At 52.0% G+C, this 14,717-nt stretch overlaps 3 protein-coding genes across 3 annotated transcripts; 2 read left to right on the top strand and 1 right to left on the bottom strand.

Annotated features, from left to right (window-relative positions):
* Nucleotides 1–740: 740 nt before the first annotated feature.
* Nucleotides 741–7,505, top strand: V2A60_000455 (DNA polymerase epsilon catalytic subunit; the record flags this gene model as incomplete). The annotated part of the gene is made up of 3 exons (XM_083251826.1): nt 741–1,348; nt 1,405–1,553; nt 1,603–7,505. 3 exons carry the CDS (start codon nt 741–743, stop codon nt 7,503–7,505), a joined length of 6,660 nt encoding a protein of 2,219 aa, XP_083107952.1.
* Nucleotides 7,506–7,827: 322 nt separating this feature from the next.
* Nucleotides 7,828–9,146, bottom strand: V2A60_000454 (snoRNA-binding rRNA-processing protein UTP6; the record flags this gene model as incomplete). Its single annotated transcript, XM_083251825.1, has 2 exons — nt 7,828–8,958; nt 9,057–9,146. The coding sequence occupies 2 exons, from the start codon at nt 9,144–9,146 to the stop codon at nt 7,828–7,830; spliced, it is 1,221 nt and encodes a 406-aa protein (XP_083107951.1).
* Nucleotides 9,147–10,631: 1,485 nt separating this feature from the next.
* Nucleotides 10,632–13,978, top strand: V2A60_000453 (Frag1/DRAM/Sfk1 family-domain-containing protein; the record flags this gene model as incomplete). Its single annotated transcript, XM_083251824.1, has 8 exons — nt 10,632–10,722; nt 10,808–10,975; nt 11,050–11,382; nt 11,443–11,569; nt 11,666–11,704; nt 11,758–11,842; nt 11,898–11,943; nt 11,991–13,978. The coding sequence occupies 8 exons, from the start codon at nt 10,632–10,634 to the stop codon at nt 13,976–13,978; spliced, it is 2,877 nt and encodes a 958-aa protein (XP_083107950.1).
* Nucleotides 13,979–14,717: the final 739 nt, after the last annotated feature.

Genomic DNA, 14,717 nt, shown 5'->3' with positions numbered 1-14,717 from the left:
TACGAGTTGACTCCGCGTCAGTCCAAAGTGATGGGTATAGACACCTCTCGAACTTCCCACATTACAGACATTGAACTGCCGAATCAGTGCTAGCTGTACTCTCAGATGCCTGGTGCGGCAAGGCTTCGAATTCGCATGACCAGGTTTGAAAGAAACAAGTCCATCACAACTGGAAGATTGTCTTTACCCTGCGATGGGGTAGGCGAAAGCATTGTCTATGTCGTGTATAGGATGGGTTCCATCTTAGTAAGTCGGCTAACGTGTCGTTATACATCATCACATATGATTTTTGGTTTGTAAGAACGTAGATGATGTTGCCCAAAAATCCATCGAGATGGCAGCACAATGCTTGCTTATTAAAAGATGGCTCCCAGCTCGCTCACCGGCTCGCCCACTCTAAGTAGTGTGGGGCGCACATTAAGGACAGGCCAGCAGCGTGTCACGCTTTACGCGTCAAAACGCGTCTCTCCCTCGGACGGGGCGCAATTCTGGAAGACCTAGCAATATCTTGAGATTACCTACCTAGTGCCACACCTGCCTACCTTCATTTATGCCCTCAAACTAAAGCATTGCCTCACTTTCTCTCCATTCATTCACCAAGAGCTCTGCAATACCAATTGCCAGAAAAACTCATATCCACCGTCCGTCCCTACTCCCCGCCCATGTCGAACTAGCTCGTCCAATACATCCCCTCGGAGTCTTCAGTTTCACAGGCTGCCCACGAGGCAAGCCAACTCACAATGCCCAACACAAGCCTGCGGCGGCCACAAAAGGGCTTCCGCCGAGGCGGCAAGTCTGCATACCATGGCGCACGAACGCGAACCTTCGCCGCCTCTTCTCGAGCCGAGGGCACTTCCGCAGACGAAAGATGGGAGCGCACCAAGCTTGCACAAACTATTGACGAGAATATGGGCTTTGCGCGCTACGAGAGCGGCAAACGAAGAGAGGGCTGGCTCGTAAACGTACAGCCCACAGCGATAGAAGACGACAGGCTCCCTGCCGGACGAGCTGCCCTCGACTGTTATTTTATTGAGCATGACGGCTCGACTTTCAAGGCGACCGTCGAATACGACCCGTACTTCCTCATCGCCGTGAAACGGGGCCACGAATCCGAAGTCGAAGAATGGATCAAACGAGTCCCCGGCGGTGGAGTCATAAAATCGATGCAGAGAGTAGAAAAGGATGATTTAAGCATGCCCAATCACTTGCTAGGATACCGCCGCACATATCTCCAGCTCAATTTTGCCAACGTCAGTGACTTGATGGCCGCCAGAAAAGATATCATGCCTATCGCAGAGAAGAACAAGAAGAACATGAGCGCAATGGACGCTTACGCTGAGGTCGCTACGTGAGTATAATGCTGGTCAAATCTGGAGGCTTATTGCTAAAACCGCGTGCTTGTAGCGCTAATGGAAATGGCAACTTTGACCTGTTCGACGATGTGCAAGATGACGAACGACACATGGCAAATTCATACTCCGACGCCAGCGACTACATTGTCGACCTACGCGAGTATGATGTCCCCTACCATGTACGAGTAATGATAGATCTAGGTATGACACGATGCAACCCGTGCGCTCGCCAAAGCTTACACTCAACTAGATATCCGAGTCGGCAAGTGGTATTTTGTGGACGTCAAGCATGGTGCTACGAAGATCCTACCAAACGCAGAACGATCACTGCCCGCAGAACCCGTTGTCCTTGCTTTCGATATTGAGACGACGAAACTTCCTCTCAAATTTCCCGACGCTACAATCGATCAGGTCATGATGATTTCATACATGATCGATGGCCAAGGATTCCTCATCACAAACCGTGAGATCATCTCGGAAGACATTGGCGACTTTGACTATACACCTAAACCCGAATATCCTGGCCCTTTTATGATTTTCAACGAGCCCGATGAGAAAGCAACTTTGGAGCGCTTCTTCCTTCATATAAAAGAGGCTCGTCCCACAGTCATTGCAACCTACAACGGCGACTTTTTCGATTGGCCCTTCGTCGAAGCCAGAGCTAGCGTTAATGGCATCGACATGTATCATGAAATTGGTTGGAAAAAAGACACGGACGATCAATACAAGTGCAACTACAGTGTGCACATGGACTGCTTTCACTGGGTGAACCGAGATTCTTATCTACCCCAGGGTTCACGTGGTTTGAAGGCAGTGACAGTTGCAAAGCTCGGATACGACCCTGACGAACTTGACCCCGAGCTCATGACACCATATGCCAATGAGAGACCCCAAACGCTGGCCGAATACTCAGTTTCCGATGCCGTGGCTACATACTATCTGTACATGAAGTATGTGCACCCGTTCATCTTTTCTCTTTGCACCATTTTGCCTCTTGGCGGTGATGATACCCTACGAAAAGGAACGGGAACGCTTTGCGAAATGCTTCTTATGGTACAGGCATACCAGAGAGAAATCGTGCTACCGAATAAGCATATTGCACCTAAAGAAGCGTTCTGGGACGGGCACCTGCTTGACTCGGAGACATATGTCGGTGGCCACGTCGAGAGTATCGAGGCTGGTGTCTTCCGTGCTGATATCCCTGTTGATTTTTCAGTTGACCCCGGTGCAGTTGACGAGCTAATAAAAGACATTGACGCCGCGCTGAAATTCGTCATTACTGTTGAGGAAAAGAAGTCTCTCGATGACGTCGAAAACTACGACGAAGTCAAAGCGCAAATTCTAGAAAGACTAAAGCTCTTAAAGGAGACACCCAATCGACACGAACGGCCACTCATATACCATCTTGATGTCGCTTCCATGTATCCGAACATTATGACGACAAATCGTCTGCAGCCTGATTCTATGATTACGGAGTCTGATTGTGCTGCATGTGATTTCAACCGACCTGGCAAGACTTGCGACCGACGACTACCGTGGGCATGGCGAGGTGAATATCTACCTGCAAAGCGTGACGAATACAACATGATCAGAAACACTCTAGAGAATGAAAAATTCCCTGGAAAATATCCTAACTCACCAATGCGGACATTCCAAGAGCTTTCAGCGGATGAGAAGGCGAATCTTGTCAGAAAACGACTGCAAATTTACTCGCAAAAGGTATACCATAAGATCCACGACTCTACGACTATTGTCCGAGAGGCCATTATTTGCCAGAGAGAAAACCCTTTCTACATCAACACGGTCCGTGATTTTCGTGATCGACGATACGACTACAAGGGCAAGGCGAAGGTATGGAAAGGAAAAACTGATTCGCTGAAATCCTCTGGAGCATCGGCGAGCGAGGTCGATGCGGCGAAGAAGATGATTATCTTGTACGACTCTCTACAGCTCGCACATAAGGTTATTCTGAACTCTTTCTATGGCTACGTCATGAGAAAGGGTTCTCGCTGGTACTCCATGGAAATGGCTGGTGTTACATGCTTGACGGGTGCCACCATCATTCAGCTCGCAAGACAGCTAGTTGAGCGGCTGGGACGGCCTCTAGAGCTAGATACCGATGGTATTTGGTGCATGCTTCCTGCTACATTCCCAGAAAACTTTTCGTTCAAGCTCAAAAATGGCAAGAAGCTCAACATTTCATACCCTTGTGTTATGTTGAACCACTTGGTCCACGACAAGTTCACAAATCATCAATATCAGACCCTAACGGACCAAAAGACGTTCAAATACGAGACTCACAGCGATAACTCCATATTCTTCGAAGTCGATGGTCCCTACAAAGCGATGATTTTGCCGACTTCCAAGGAGGAGGATAAGAACTTGAAGAAACGATATGCCGTCTTCAACGATGACGGTAGTCTTGCTGAATTGAAGGGGTTTGAGGTCAAGAGACGTGGTGAACTCAAGCTCATCAAAATTTTCCAGCAACAAATTTTCAAGTTCTTTCTCGAAGGCGAGGACCTAGCTCAGTGTTACGCGGCGGTAGCGAAGGTGGCCAATAGGTGGCTGGATGTTCTGCACAGCAAAGGATCAACTTTGGCCGACGAAGAGCTGATGGAGCTAATTTCCGAGAACCGAAGCATGTCAAAAACACTAGAGGAATACGGCAGTCAGAAGTCAACGAGTATTACCACTGCAAAGCGTCTAGCCGATTTCTTGGGAGAGCAGATGGTCAAGGACAAAGGTTTGAACTGCAAGTTCATCATCTGCTCCCGTCCTAGGAATGCTCCCGTCACTGATAGGGCTGTACCGGTCGCCATCTTCTCTGCGGAAGAAGCTGTCAAGCGTACATATTTAAAGAAATGGCTCAAGGAGGAGCCTGCTGATACAGATCCCCGTGCTCTCCTGGATTGGGATTACTATCTCGAGCGATTAGGGTCTGTCATCCAAAAGCTCATCACAATCCCGGCTGCGCTACAAAAAGTTCGCAATCCTGTGCCGCGTGTGGCGCACCCCGACTGGCTTCAACGGCGAATTAATATCAAGGACGACAAGTTGAAGCAAAGGAAGCTCACTGATGTATTTCACAAGGAGCCCTTGGGTGACATCACCAACCTCAACGGCCCTCGCATGGATGACATGGAAGATTACGGCGCTAAGCTGCTGAAGCCGAAACCCGTCAATGCGGCGATTGCCTCCTCGCAACCAGCTCCTACTTCACAAAAGCGCAAATCACCGGAGCCGGTTGAGAATGTCGATCCGATGGCAGCCCTCCCAAAGACGATGCCTGGACCATCAGAGGACTACGTGGACTTCTTGAACTATCAGAAAAAGAAGTGGAAGCTTCAAAAACAGGCCCGTGTTCGTCGTCGCCAACTGTTCGGTGAAAGAAGAGGCAATGCCGGAAGCAATATTCAACAGACGTTCATGAAGCAAGCACACTTAACGTTCATGAACACTTGGCAGCTGCTTCAACTTCGCGCTACAGACACGCCCGGTATCGTGACCGCCTTTGTCCTCATCGATGCCAAGATCCATACCCTCAAAGTTCGCGTTCCTAGGCAAGTGTTTCTGAACATGCGCAGCAAAGATCTTCCTGACGTCGAGATTGATGGATGCGAGGTCGAGCAAGTTAACTATACCTTACCCAATGGCCATCCTTCGACTCATCTATTCAAGCTCACGGTTCTCGAGGACACATATTATAATGAAGCTGCCAAATTCTCCCTCTTGTTTAACCACCCTAGTGTTGAGGGTGTCTATGAGAAGCAGATCCCCCTCAACATTCGCGCGGTACTTCGCTTGGGAAATCTGTGTACAATTGATGAGCAGCAAAATGCTGTGCTAGGTAAAGGCTTAGAGCATGGCTTTGACCTCGGTGGTCTCAAGCGACCTGCCAAAGCAAGAACTTACCTGGATTCATCGCCATTGGCCTACATTTACGTCTCTCACATCACCGCAGGTGATCGCCAGATCTTCGGTGTCTTCTCGACTACCTCAGACAAGGCCAATGTTATTATTTTACAGAAAAATCGTGACTCGGGACAAGATCTGCCCAATATCACGCGGATGTATTCTGAAATGCTGTCAAAACGAGCGGAAGAGGCTGCTAGCACCAACTGGCAAGACTGCTTTCCATACCAAGAGAAGGTCAATTTCAAGATTACGCAGGTGACTACGAGGCGCAAGGCACATCTTGAAATTGGAGATGTCATTAAGCAGATGCGCAAGGATGAGCATCGCCCACAGATGATGGTCATTCAATCTTCACAGCGCAACTTGCTAGTCCATGATGTTCCTGTACTGGGAGAGTTTCCTGTTCTACCTCTCAAATACGACGTGTCAGATAGCTCACTGCCACCACTCGGCTGGCAGGCGGTTGTCGCCAGACGTCTTGTGGGACACTACCTTGGGCTTGGCTCTTGGATTCTGCATCTCACGGCTCTCGCTCGCTACGGTGATGTACCGCTGTGCAACTTGGAACGGGACGATCCCCGTTACTTGATTGATATTGCCTATGCCAGGCGCTTGCAAGCAAATAACATTGTGTTGTGGTGGTCGCCTGGCCCCCGTCCCGACCACGCAGGCCATGAGAAGGATGACCTTCTTGGGCCTCTCGATGTTGTCAAGATGCCAAATGTGAACAACCCTGGCACTTACTCCTCCGTCTGTATTGATTTGGATGTCCGGAACCTCGCAATCAATACTATCTTGACTTCATCCTTGGTCAACGAGCTCGAAGGTGCCGATTCAGTGTCATTCAACCCTTCTGCAGATGGCTCAGACAGCTTGGCATCCGAAAATGCCTTTTCCAATGCAGGCGTGCTGGTTTTACGCGAAATGGTAAAAGCATGGTGGGCCGAAGCTTGCCGAGGCAGCACCATGGCAGACGTACTGGTTCAGCATTTGGTTCGCTGGGTTGAGAATCCAGATTCCTTCATGTACGACCGTGCTCTACATTATTATGTGCAAATGATGTCAAAAAAGGCGTTCCAGCAACTGATGGGCGACTTCCGCCGTGTTGGCTCCCAAGTTGTGTTTGCAAACGCCAATCGGCTCATTCTGCAGACGACGAAAGCCGAGGTTGGGAACGCTTTTGCTTACAGTCAGTACATTATCAAGTCCATTAAAAGCAAACCGCTATTCCACTTCATCGATTTAGAGATCAAGGAATACTGGGACTACTTGGTCTGGTACGATGAGTTCAACTATGGTGGCAAAGGGTGTCAGGAGGTTGTTGAGGCTGATGAACAACCCCTGGAGACGATCATGCACTGGCAGATGGCAACTTTCCTGCCAAAGCGCTTAGAGCCAAGCTTTCAGACCTGGGTCATCGAGTTTATTCATCTGATGCATGGCCTGAAGCGTCAAGCCACCAGCGACCCAGACTCAACTCCACGACTAACACAGTTGCCGCATCGCAACAATGAAAAAGAAGAGGGCCAAATTATTCTTGGTAGAAGCTACGAAAAGCCATTGAAAAAGGTCATCTCGGGTTTGGTTGCCCAGCAGAAGCGAGAGCTACTGCACCCAGAGCTTGCAGGAGACTACTCGTTTCCTGACCTACCAGGCTCTCATTTGCGTCCGCGAAATGCAATCCTGGAGCTCGTCAAGTCACTGATGCAGATCCTTTCTCTGGACAAGAACATTACTCTGGAAGCACGACTTTTACGCAAGGAACTCCTAGCATTGTTCGATGTGCGAGAGTTCTCCAAGGAAGGCACCTTTACGAATCCTTCAGAGAGTCTGAAGCTGACGCAACTCTCATGCGACAGCTGCACCATGGCTCGCGACCTGGACTTCTGCCGAGACGAGGATCTGCTCAGCACAGGTGGTGGTGGCAACGGAGCTGGCTCCTGGAGCTGCCCTTTTTGCGGTGCTGAGTATGACCGTGTGGCAATTGAAGAGCGGCTGTTGGCCATGGTGGAGAGCTGGACGGTCGAATGGACCACACAAGATCTTAAGTGCACGCGCTGTGGTGCGCTGCGGTTGAATGAATTCATGGAGCACTGTACTTGCAGTGGAGAATGGAAGGAGACGGTGTCTAGGGAGGAGATTGGTCGAAAGCTCGGCGTCATTCGCCGCGTGGCCAAGTATTACGGCTTGCGTATGCTGTCAGACGTTGCTAGTCGTTTCAGCGAGGCCATGTAGACCCAGGAAGGTGACGACGTGATGAGATTCATGCTGGCGTTTTTAATTTCAATGACGGGGAAACTGGAATAGGATTGGCGGTGGCAACCGAAGTATCATCACAGAACTTGGCGTTTTGATCTTTTTCGTTGGAAGGAATACGTGACTATTGCATTGTTCAATTTTTTTTTTCATGTCCTGCATTTCTACATATAGCTGAATAATAATGTGCACATAAAATAAAGACTCCTGTGGTGACAAAAATGCGACAAAACCGTACACCAGAAAAGAGAAGCCCCATGTTTCGCTAATGAGATTGTATTTTCATTGCTGCTCCAACACATCAGTCCGCCTCCTCGGCAAGGCTGTTTCTTGTGTGCTCCAACACCGTCTTGATGGCGTCGTCGAGTCCCTCGACCGCCAGGCACTCGTCGATCCACGCCTCCGTCTTGCTCACCAGCGCCGCGCGATCCGACGTCGCGGCAAGCTGGTCGGTGAGACGCGGCAGCGCCTCGCGCAGACCTCGCGGGAAGTCCGCCGTGAGCGGGCTGACGCCCGCGACCGGCTGGCGGACGAGGCAGTTGGCCGTGGCCGGGTCTCTGGGCCACTGCGTCGTGAGCGCGTCGAGGACGTGCTGCGCGATGCGCGCGTGCACGGGCAACTGGCGGAACGCGGCGAGCATGAGGAAGAAGCGCTCCGCGACGTCGGGCGTGAAGAAGGCCTGCTTGCGGGCAATGTCGAAGATGGCCATGGGTATGGCGCCGTCGAGCGCCGGGTTGGCGGCGGCGGGGGCGAGCTGACGCGCGGCCGCCTTGTCGATGACCTTGGGCTGGGCGCGGGTGGGCTCGGGGAGGATGACGCCGTCTTCGTCCTCGCCGTCGTCGTCGCTGTCGTCAATGCGCAGCTCGTCGTCGTCGTCGTCGGGCCGGCGCGCGGGGACCGCCGCGTCGCTGCTCTTGCTCTTGCTCCTGCTCTTCTTGTCCTCCATCTTGGCGAGCCACTCCATCTCGCAGCGCGCGTACTCGATCCAGAGGCGGTCGTCGGCGGTGCAGAAGCGGCATCCGCGCATGAAGAAGCCGCGGGCGGCGGCCATGTCGCCGTTGTGGGCGGAGCGGCGGCCGGCCACCACCCACAGGTCGGCGTCGGCGGGCAGCATGCGCAGGGCGTTCGTCATCGTCTTGCGCCAGCGCTTGGAGGCCTTGACGCCGGCCGCGTAGGCCAGGTACTCGCGCCACAGCGCGCTGCTGCCCGGGTGCCGACCGACGGCGCGCTCGTATATGCCGAGCACCCGGCCCTGGCCGGCGTGCGCCGAGGTCAGGTGCCGGATCTTGAGCCGCTTGCAGCGCTTCGTCCGGAGCGTCTCAAGGGACTGCTCCCACTGCGCGTAGCTGGACCAGTCGTAAGTGGTGTTGCCGGGGGCGAGGACTTTGTGTTCGTGTTGGTTTCTTTTTTGGACAATGGTGCGAATTTCGTCCTGTAGTATATGAAAAAAAAAAAAGGTCGACAAGGTTAGATTGATGATGTCTTTGGGCAAAAGAAGAGCAGGGCCAAGCATGGGTTGCGCAACGGTACCTTTGAAAATATTTCCTTTTCCTCCCATTCCCGCAGTTGCGGTACGGACCGCTCGAGATAAAAGCGTGCCTTTTCAGCGACGCCTGCCATTTTTATCTCAACTGTTTATGAGTTGTTGTCCTGCCGAGTTGCTGGCGACAGTCGTGGAAAAGTTGCTGGATTTTTTTCACAAGGCTGTCTGGAAATTTTAGCGGGGCACGACTCAACTGTGGGACAAGAACAGGTGAGTGTGGCTGTAGCTTCAGCCTTGGTGGCTGGTTGCTGGTGCTAATCATTCTTGCATGGGATGTGGCGGTGCAGGTCCAGCACTGGCATCGTACAATTGCTGGGAAAATTCTGTTGTTTATCTTGTTTGTGGTAGATTCTTTCTATACTGCTTGTATGCCGTTTTATTAAAAAAAAATTGTTTCAGAGCAGGGAAGCAGCAATTGGTGGCTGTGACGCAGTAGACTCGATCGGAGGATGCTTCGTATGTTTTATATTGTAGATTGAAGACTGGATGAGTGCTCCGTTCGTTATATTTCTTCTAGTACGATCAAATGCCTGAATATTGTAGTGATTTCTTCGTATATACCTGTTCAATGCTTTTGAAACCTGCCTGGCAGTCTATCAGTCCGTGTTATATCCGTATACTGCAAGACTCGTGGTTCATCATCAGCCGAGTTTATCCATTCGTTGTTTTCTCTTTGTACTCGAAAAGGGATAAAGGGAAGAAAAGAAAAGAAAATGGAGCACTAGGCAACTGAGTATATAATTAAGAACCCCTCTTGCACCAACCAATTCTTGCAAATATATTTATTATTTCGCAAATAATGGCTGTACATGTGACGTGCGCTCCGGATGATCCTCGGAACCAGGCGCTGTGGTTGCCGTCAATCCCTGCTCCCTGCCAGCTCAGCCTAATATGTGCTCCATAAACAAGTATTTGGCCAGGTACTTATCAGCGGAGATTTTTTTCGTAGTTGTAATAACTCCGAAAACCTAAGGGTAAATCAGGGGCAAAGCAAGAGAATATCACACTGATCGCCAATACTCTGTATTCCATTCATTATCTTTAGAAATGATTTGCCAAAAAATACCGTATCTAGGATTAAAACAGGGTCGGGAATTTTAGTCCATCGTGACTGAAGTATCGCGCTACTCTTGTCCGGGCCAGCACAAGACTTTCTAGTACCCCAGAGCCTCGCTATTTTTTTTATTGCCAGGTACCTACAGATTACTGCGTACTTGTGTATATTAATTACCAGCGACACGCTAGACTGCCCATCCGCAAGCCAATCCTCAATCGAATCCGTCCACTTGTCTTACGCCTTCCCCCACATCGCCTCTCCCACAGCCTACAGGGATGAAGGTCAGTTCAAGCTCCCACCACGCGCCATCGCGAGGCGTGGCTCCCGAGGTCTCCGTCGCCGCCGGACGCAGTCACCTTATTTTGCCCTCCTTTTTTCTCCCGCTCGCCTGCATCGTCGCGTGCTTCACTCTCCCACCTTCCTGCACTGTGTGCTGCTGTCGGATAACCCGGACTGCACAGTAACCTGCGGTTTTCACTCGTTTGTTTCTCTCAGTCGCGCCGCAATGGATCTCAAATACAAGGACAAGGACGGCGGCGTCGTCCTGGCTTTCAATGGCCGGTGGGTCAGCTGGTCGCACACCGTCGTCGCGTACAGTACGTTGGAACCGCGTCCAGGATGCATTTCGCTTGGCGTCGTCATGGCACTCGTTTGCTAACTCGTTTTCCCCTTTGCTTCTAGCTGCCTTCATCAGTGCCCTGATCATTGGTATCTCGCTTCACTACCACAAGATTGTCGAAAATGAATTCTACCGCTACCCGGACGAGTGGTTCCCCTCCGTCTCTGCCACCATTGGCGATCGCTATCCTGAGCGGTCCTTTTTCATGATCTTCATCGCCATTACTTCGGGTATGGACCTCTCTGCAGAGGCCCTCTGCCAACTGCCACGGCCTGAGTGTCTCGATCTAACTACCGTCCTTTAGGCCCTCGTTTCGCCCTCGTCGGCCTATGGTACCTCCTCACCCGCAAGCCCGGCACCAAGGTGCCCGGCTTCGTCGCGACCATGGGCATCCTGCGCACCCTGACCTGTGGTGGTTGGACCTACATCACCTCGACCGATGACCACGATTGGCACGACATTCTCATGATCTCCTACATCGTGGCTACCCTGCCCTGGACCACTGGCTGCATTGCTCTCAGTCCCAGCAACCCCACGGCGATCAAGTACCGCAAGTACCTCGCCAGTGCCTTTTTCGGTACTCTGGTGCCTCTCATTTACTTCTTCATTCAGCACAAGGTTCACCGTGTCGCCGGAGGTACGTACCGTCATTCTCACAATCCGTCTTGGAGCAAACTGGCTGACATCCCTGCACCAGCTTACACCATCTACGCCTTCTTCGAGTGGGCTCTGATTCTCTTCGACGTCGGCTTCGATGCCGTTACCGCCCTGGATTTCAACACGTTCGAGATTGTGATCCGCGATGTACAAGGCTCAAGCAAGCGGTATGTGCGCTGGTTGCCACTCTAGACGCCGAAGTCCTGGTTGGCATCGCTCTGGCAAGCTGTTCTTGTGAGTCAAAGTCCTAATTGTGCTCGCAGTGACCATTATTCTGTTGAATCTGCCCTTTTGGAAAAGGAGTAAGTTTGTCCGCGAGCTGTGCCAATTCTTGGCTAACCGATCTTTTGCGTAGAAAGCAGCAGGCCACTGCCGGCGTGTTTGCCCTCCGCTTTACCTGGACCGAGGCTCTCGATACAGCTGCTGACATTTACCACGGCGTGAGTGCCCCGGTGGCCTCGAAACCACCTGATTAGCCCGCTAACTCCAACTCAGTTTGTCTTCTGGTCCATGCTCACTAGTCTTGGTCTTCTCGTTTGGTGTAAGCAGCTCCGGCTCTCTTCTTGTGACTCTTACTGATTAGAACAGACTTCCCTCTCTGGCATATGGGCATTTCCGGCTACGAAGCCTTTGTCATGTCCACCATTTCTCCTTTCCTGCTGTGCATCAGCCCCATTCGCTCACTCGTCGTCAACAACCTCCGCATAGTACACCTGCTCTCACTCTCTGGCGTGGGCGCTTACCTCGTTGTCGACCCCGTCTACCGCTTGTTCACTGTCGGCTTTGCTGTCGCCATGAGCTGTCTCGGCTGGGTTGGCAGTCTCTCTTCTGAGTCGATTCATGAGGCCCGCTTCGAGTCCAAGGTTCTGGGTCTGCTGGTTGGCTTGATCCTCTCAGCAACTGCCAAGTTCGCATGGACGACCAACAACCCCATCTGGCCAGTCATGCACGCTGCCAATGGCGGCTGGAACGGCACCGGCCTCGCCCTCGGTCTTGTAGCTGCCCTTCGCTTCACTCGACGTGCCCCGCTGTCCAGCAGCTCTGCCCCCGACATGCTTCCCGGCTCAGTGGTCCTCTCTGCCTTCGGTGTTGGTGGTCTCTTTTTTGCTCTGCACTCGCTCCTTTCCGACACCAGCACAATGATCCTGTGGGTCTGGGAAGGCTTCCCTGTACGTGGCCCTTACTTTTCTACACATGGGTGGTTCACGCTCGCTGCCATGTCGATTGGCGTCTTTATCGGGATTGCGCGCCCCAATCTGGCTGGCAGCTGGTTAACCTTTGGCGTCGGCTCTCTCGGGGCCCTTTTCCTGACCATCTACAGCCACTGGGCTGGTTACTACGGTGGCCTTGCCCTGACCATCTACATTATGGCTGCTGCTGTGCCGCTCTTGTCCTCTGCCTCCAGGAAGAGCCCTGCCGCTACTTTCGGCCTCGGTTTCCTCATCTACAATTTCATGGTTCTCTTTCACGTCTGGGTTGTCGCCTATGCATTCGTTCCTGGTGGCCCTCTTGTGCGTGAGCACACTGACTGGGTTATGCTTACCATGATGCTTCTCGTGGGCGCAGGTGTCCTCAACTACAACAACTCCAAGCCCAGGCACACTGCTCCTCGGCATGGCTATCCCTCACAGCACCGACAGTACAACATGGTGTCTACTCTGATCATCAACATTCTCTTCCTGTGCGCCGCTTTCATGCGGTTCCCTACCAACGACTACAAGCCATACCATGGTGAGGACCGCGTGCTCACTGCTGGTATCTGGACCATCCACTTCTCCCTCGACAATGACATGTGGTCTTCCGAGTACCGCATGCGTGATCTCATCAAGGAGCTGGAGCTTGATGTGGTTGGTCTGCTCGAGTCTGACCTACAGCGTATTATCATGGGTAACCGCGATACTACCCAATTCCTGGCCGAGGACCTGGGCATGTACGTGGACTACGGTCCCGGCCCCAATAAGCACACCTGGGGCGCTGCACTGCTGTCCAAATTCCCAATCATCGAGTCAAAGCATCACCTGTTGCCCAGCCCTGTCGGTGAGCTTGCTCCGGCTATCCATGCCACGCTCGATGTTTACGGCGAGCTGGTGGACGTTTTTGTATTCCACTCCGGTCAGGAAGAAGACCCCGAGGACCGTCGCCTACAATCCGAGTACCTTGCAAATCTCATGGGCTCTACACCGCGACCGGCCATTCTACTGAGCTACCTCGTCACCGTCCCTCTAGAGGGCAACTATAATACCTACGTTAGCACGACCTCTGGCATGCACGATGTCGACCCGTCTGATTGGGACCGCTGGTGCGAGTACATTCTTTTCAAGCGCTTGAAGCGTGTCGGTTATGCCCGCGTCAGTCGCAGCACGATCACAGATACCGAACTGCAAGTGGCCAAGTTTGTCGTTCCGCAGTCCGATTCAGAGTTCCACCATGTTGAGACCCTCTCGGCCGAGGAGCGCAACCGCCGGGCGGAAGAGAGTGAGGTGCCGGCAGGCTGGAGATTCCCGGCCATGTTCCGCGGCAATGGTGTGCGCGACCACCGGTATCACGTCTTTGATGAGCCTAGATATTACAATTAAAAAGGGTGGCAGCTTGGTGGGTTGGCTGGGCGTGTTGTGTAATGCAGAGACGATTGGATGAGTAATCTGGGGCAGGGTGCTGGCTGGCACGATAATTTCTGGGATACAATAATGCAAAATGTAAATGTAGTGTAACGATGCATCGATATAATGGCTGATTTCCTGATGGCTGATTTCAACTGTCGTCCTGGGGTGACTCGATGGCAGGGCTTGGTGAAGAGGCTCTTTGACTTTCCGAAATTAACACTGGCGATTTCGAAGACACTGCTGTCGACTGTTTCTTGCTTGGAGTGCAGTGTCCGTCTGTCTTTCTTTTTTGATTTTTTCTCGTGTAACGATCTTGGCTCAAATCTCGGCAGTTTCTGCGTGTCGCGATACTTTGTGGTGTGAATATTTTGAATACACCGTCACCAGTTTTCCCGTCTTCCATAATCCCATTTACTGTAAGTCGTTCATGAAAAATGTCTGTTCTAGCTATTGCAAGCAATGCCTGCAGACGCGACGTTGTGCGGATGGGTTGACAATATACGATGCCCAAATGACCACGACGCCGTGGCTGCTCGCTACTTAGCTTTACACTGTCTGCGCCAATCCACACGCGAGTATGGATCAACCGGGGCCAGACTACACAGAACATGACACTGAGAGGATTCCAGAGCACGAACGTACGCATGCTGGCACTAGAGTCGCCGAACTACGCCCATGGACCGACTGGAGGAACCGTTGTTCTGGTATAGGG

This window comes from Cordyceps javanica, chromosome 1, assembly GCF_051103115.1.
Source record: "Cordyceps javanica chromosome 1, complete sequence".
NCBI lineage: Eukaryota > Fungi > Ascomycota > Sordariomycetes > Hypocreales > Cordycipitaceae > Cordyceps > Cordyceps javanica.
The sequence above is the reverse complement of the archived record's forward strand: the minus strand, read 5'-3'. Positions and strand labels throughout refer to the sequence as shown.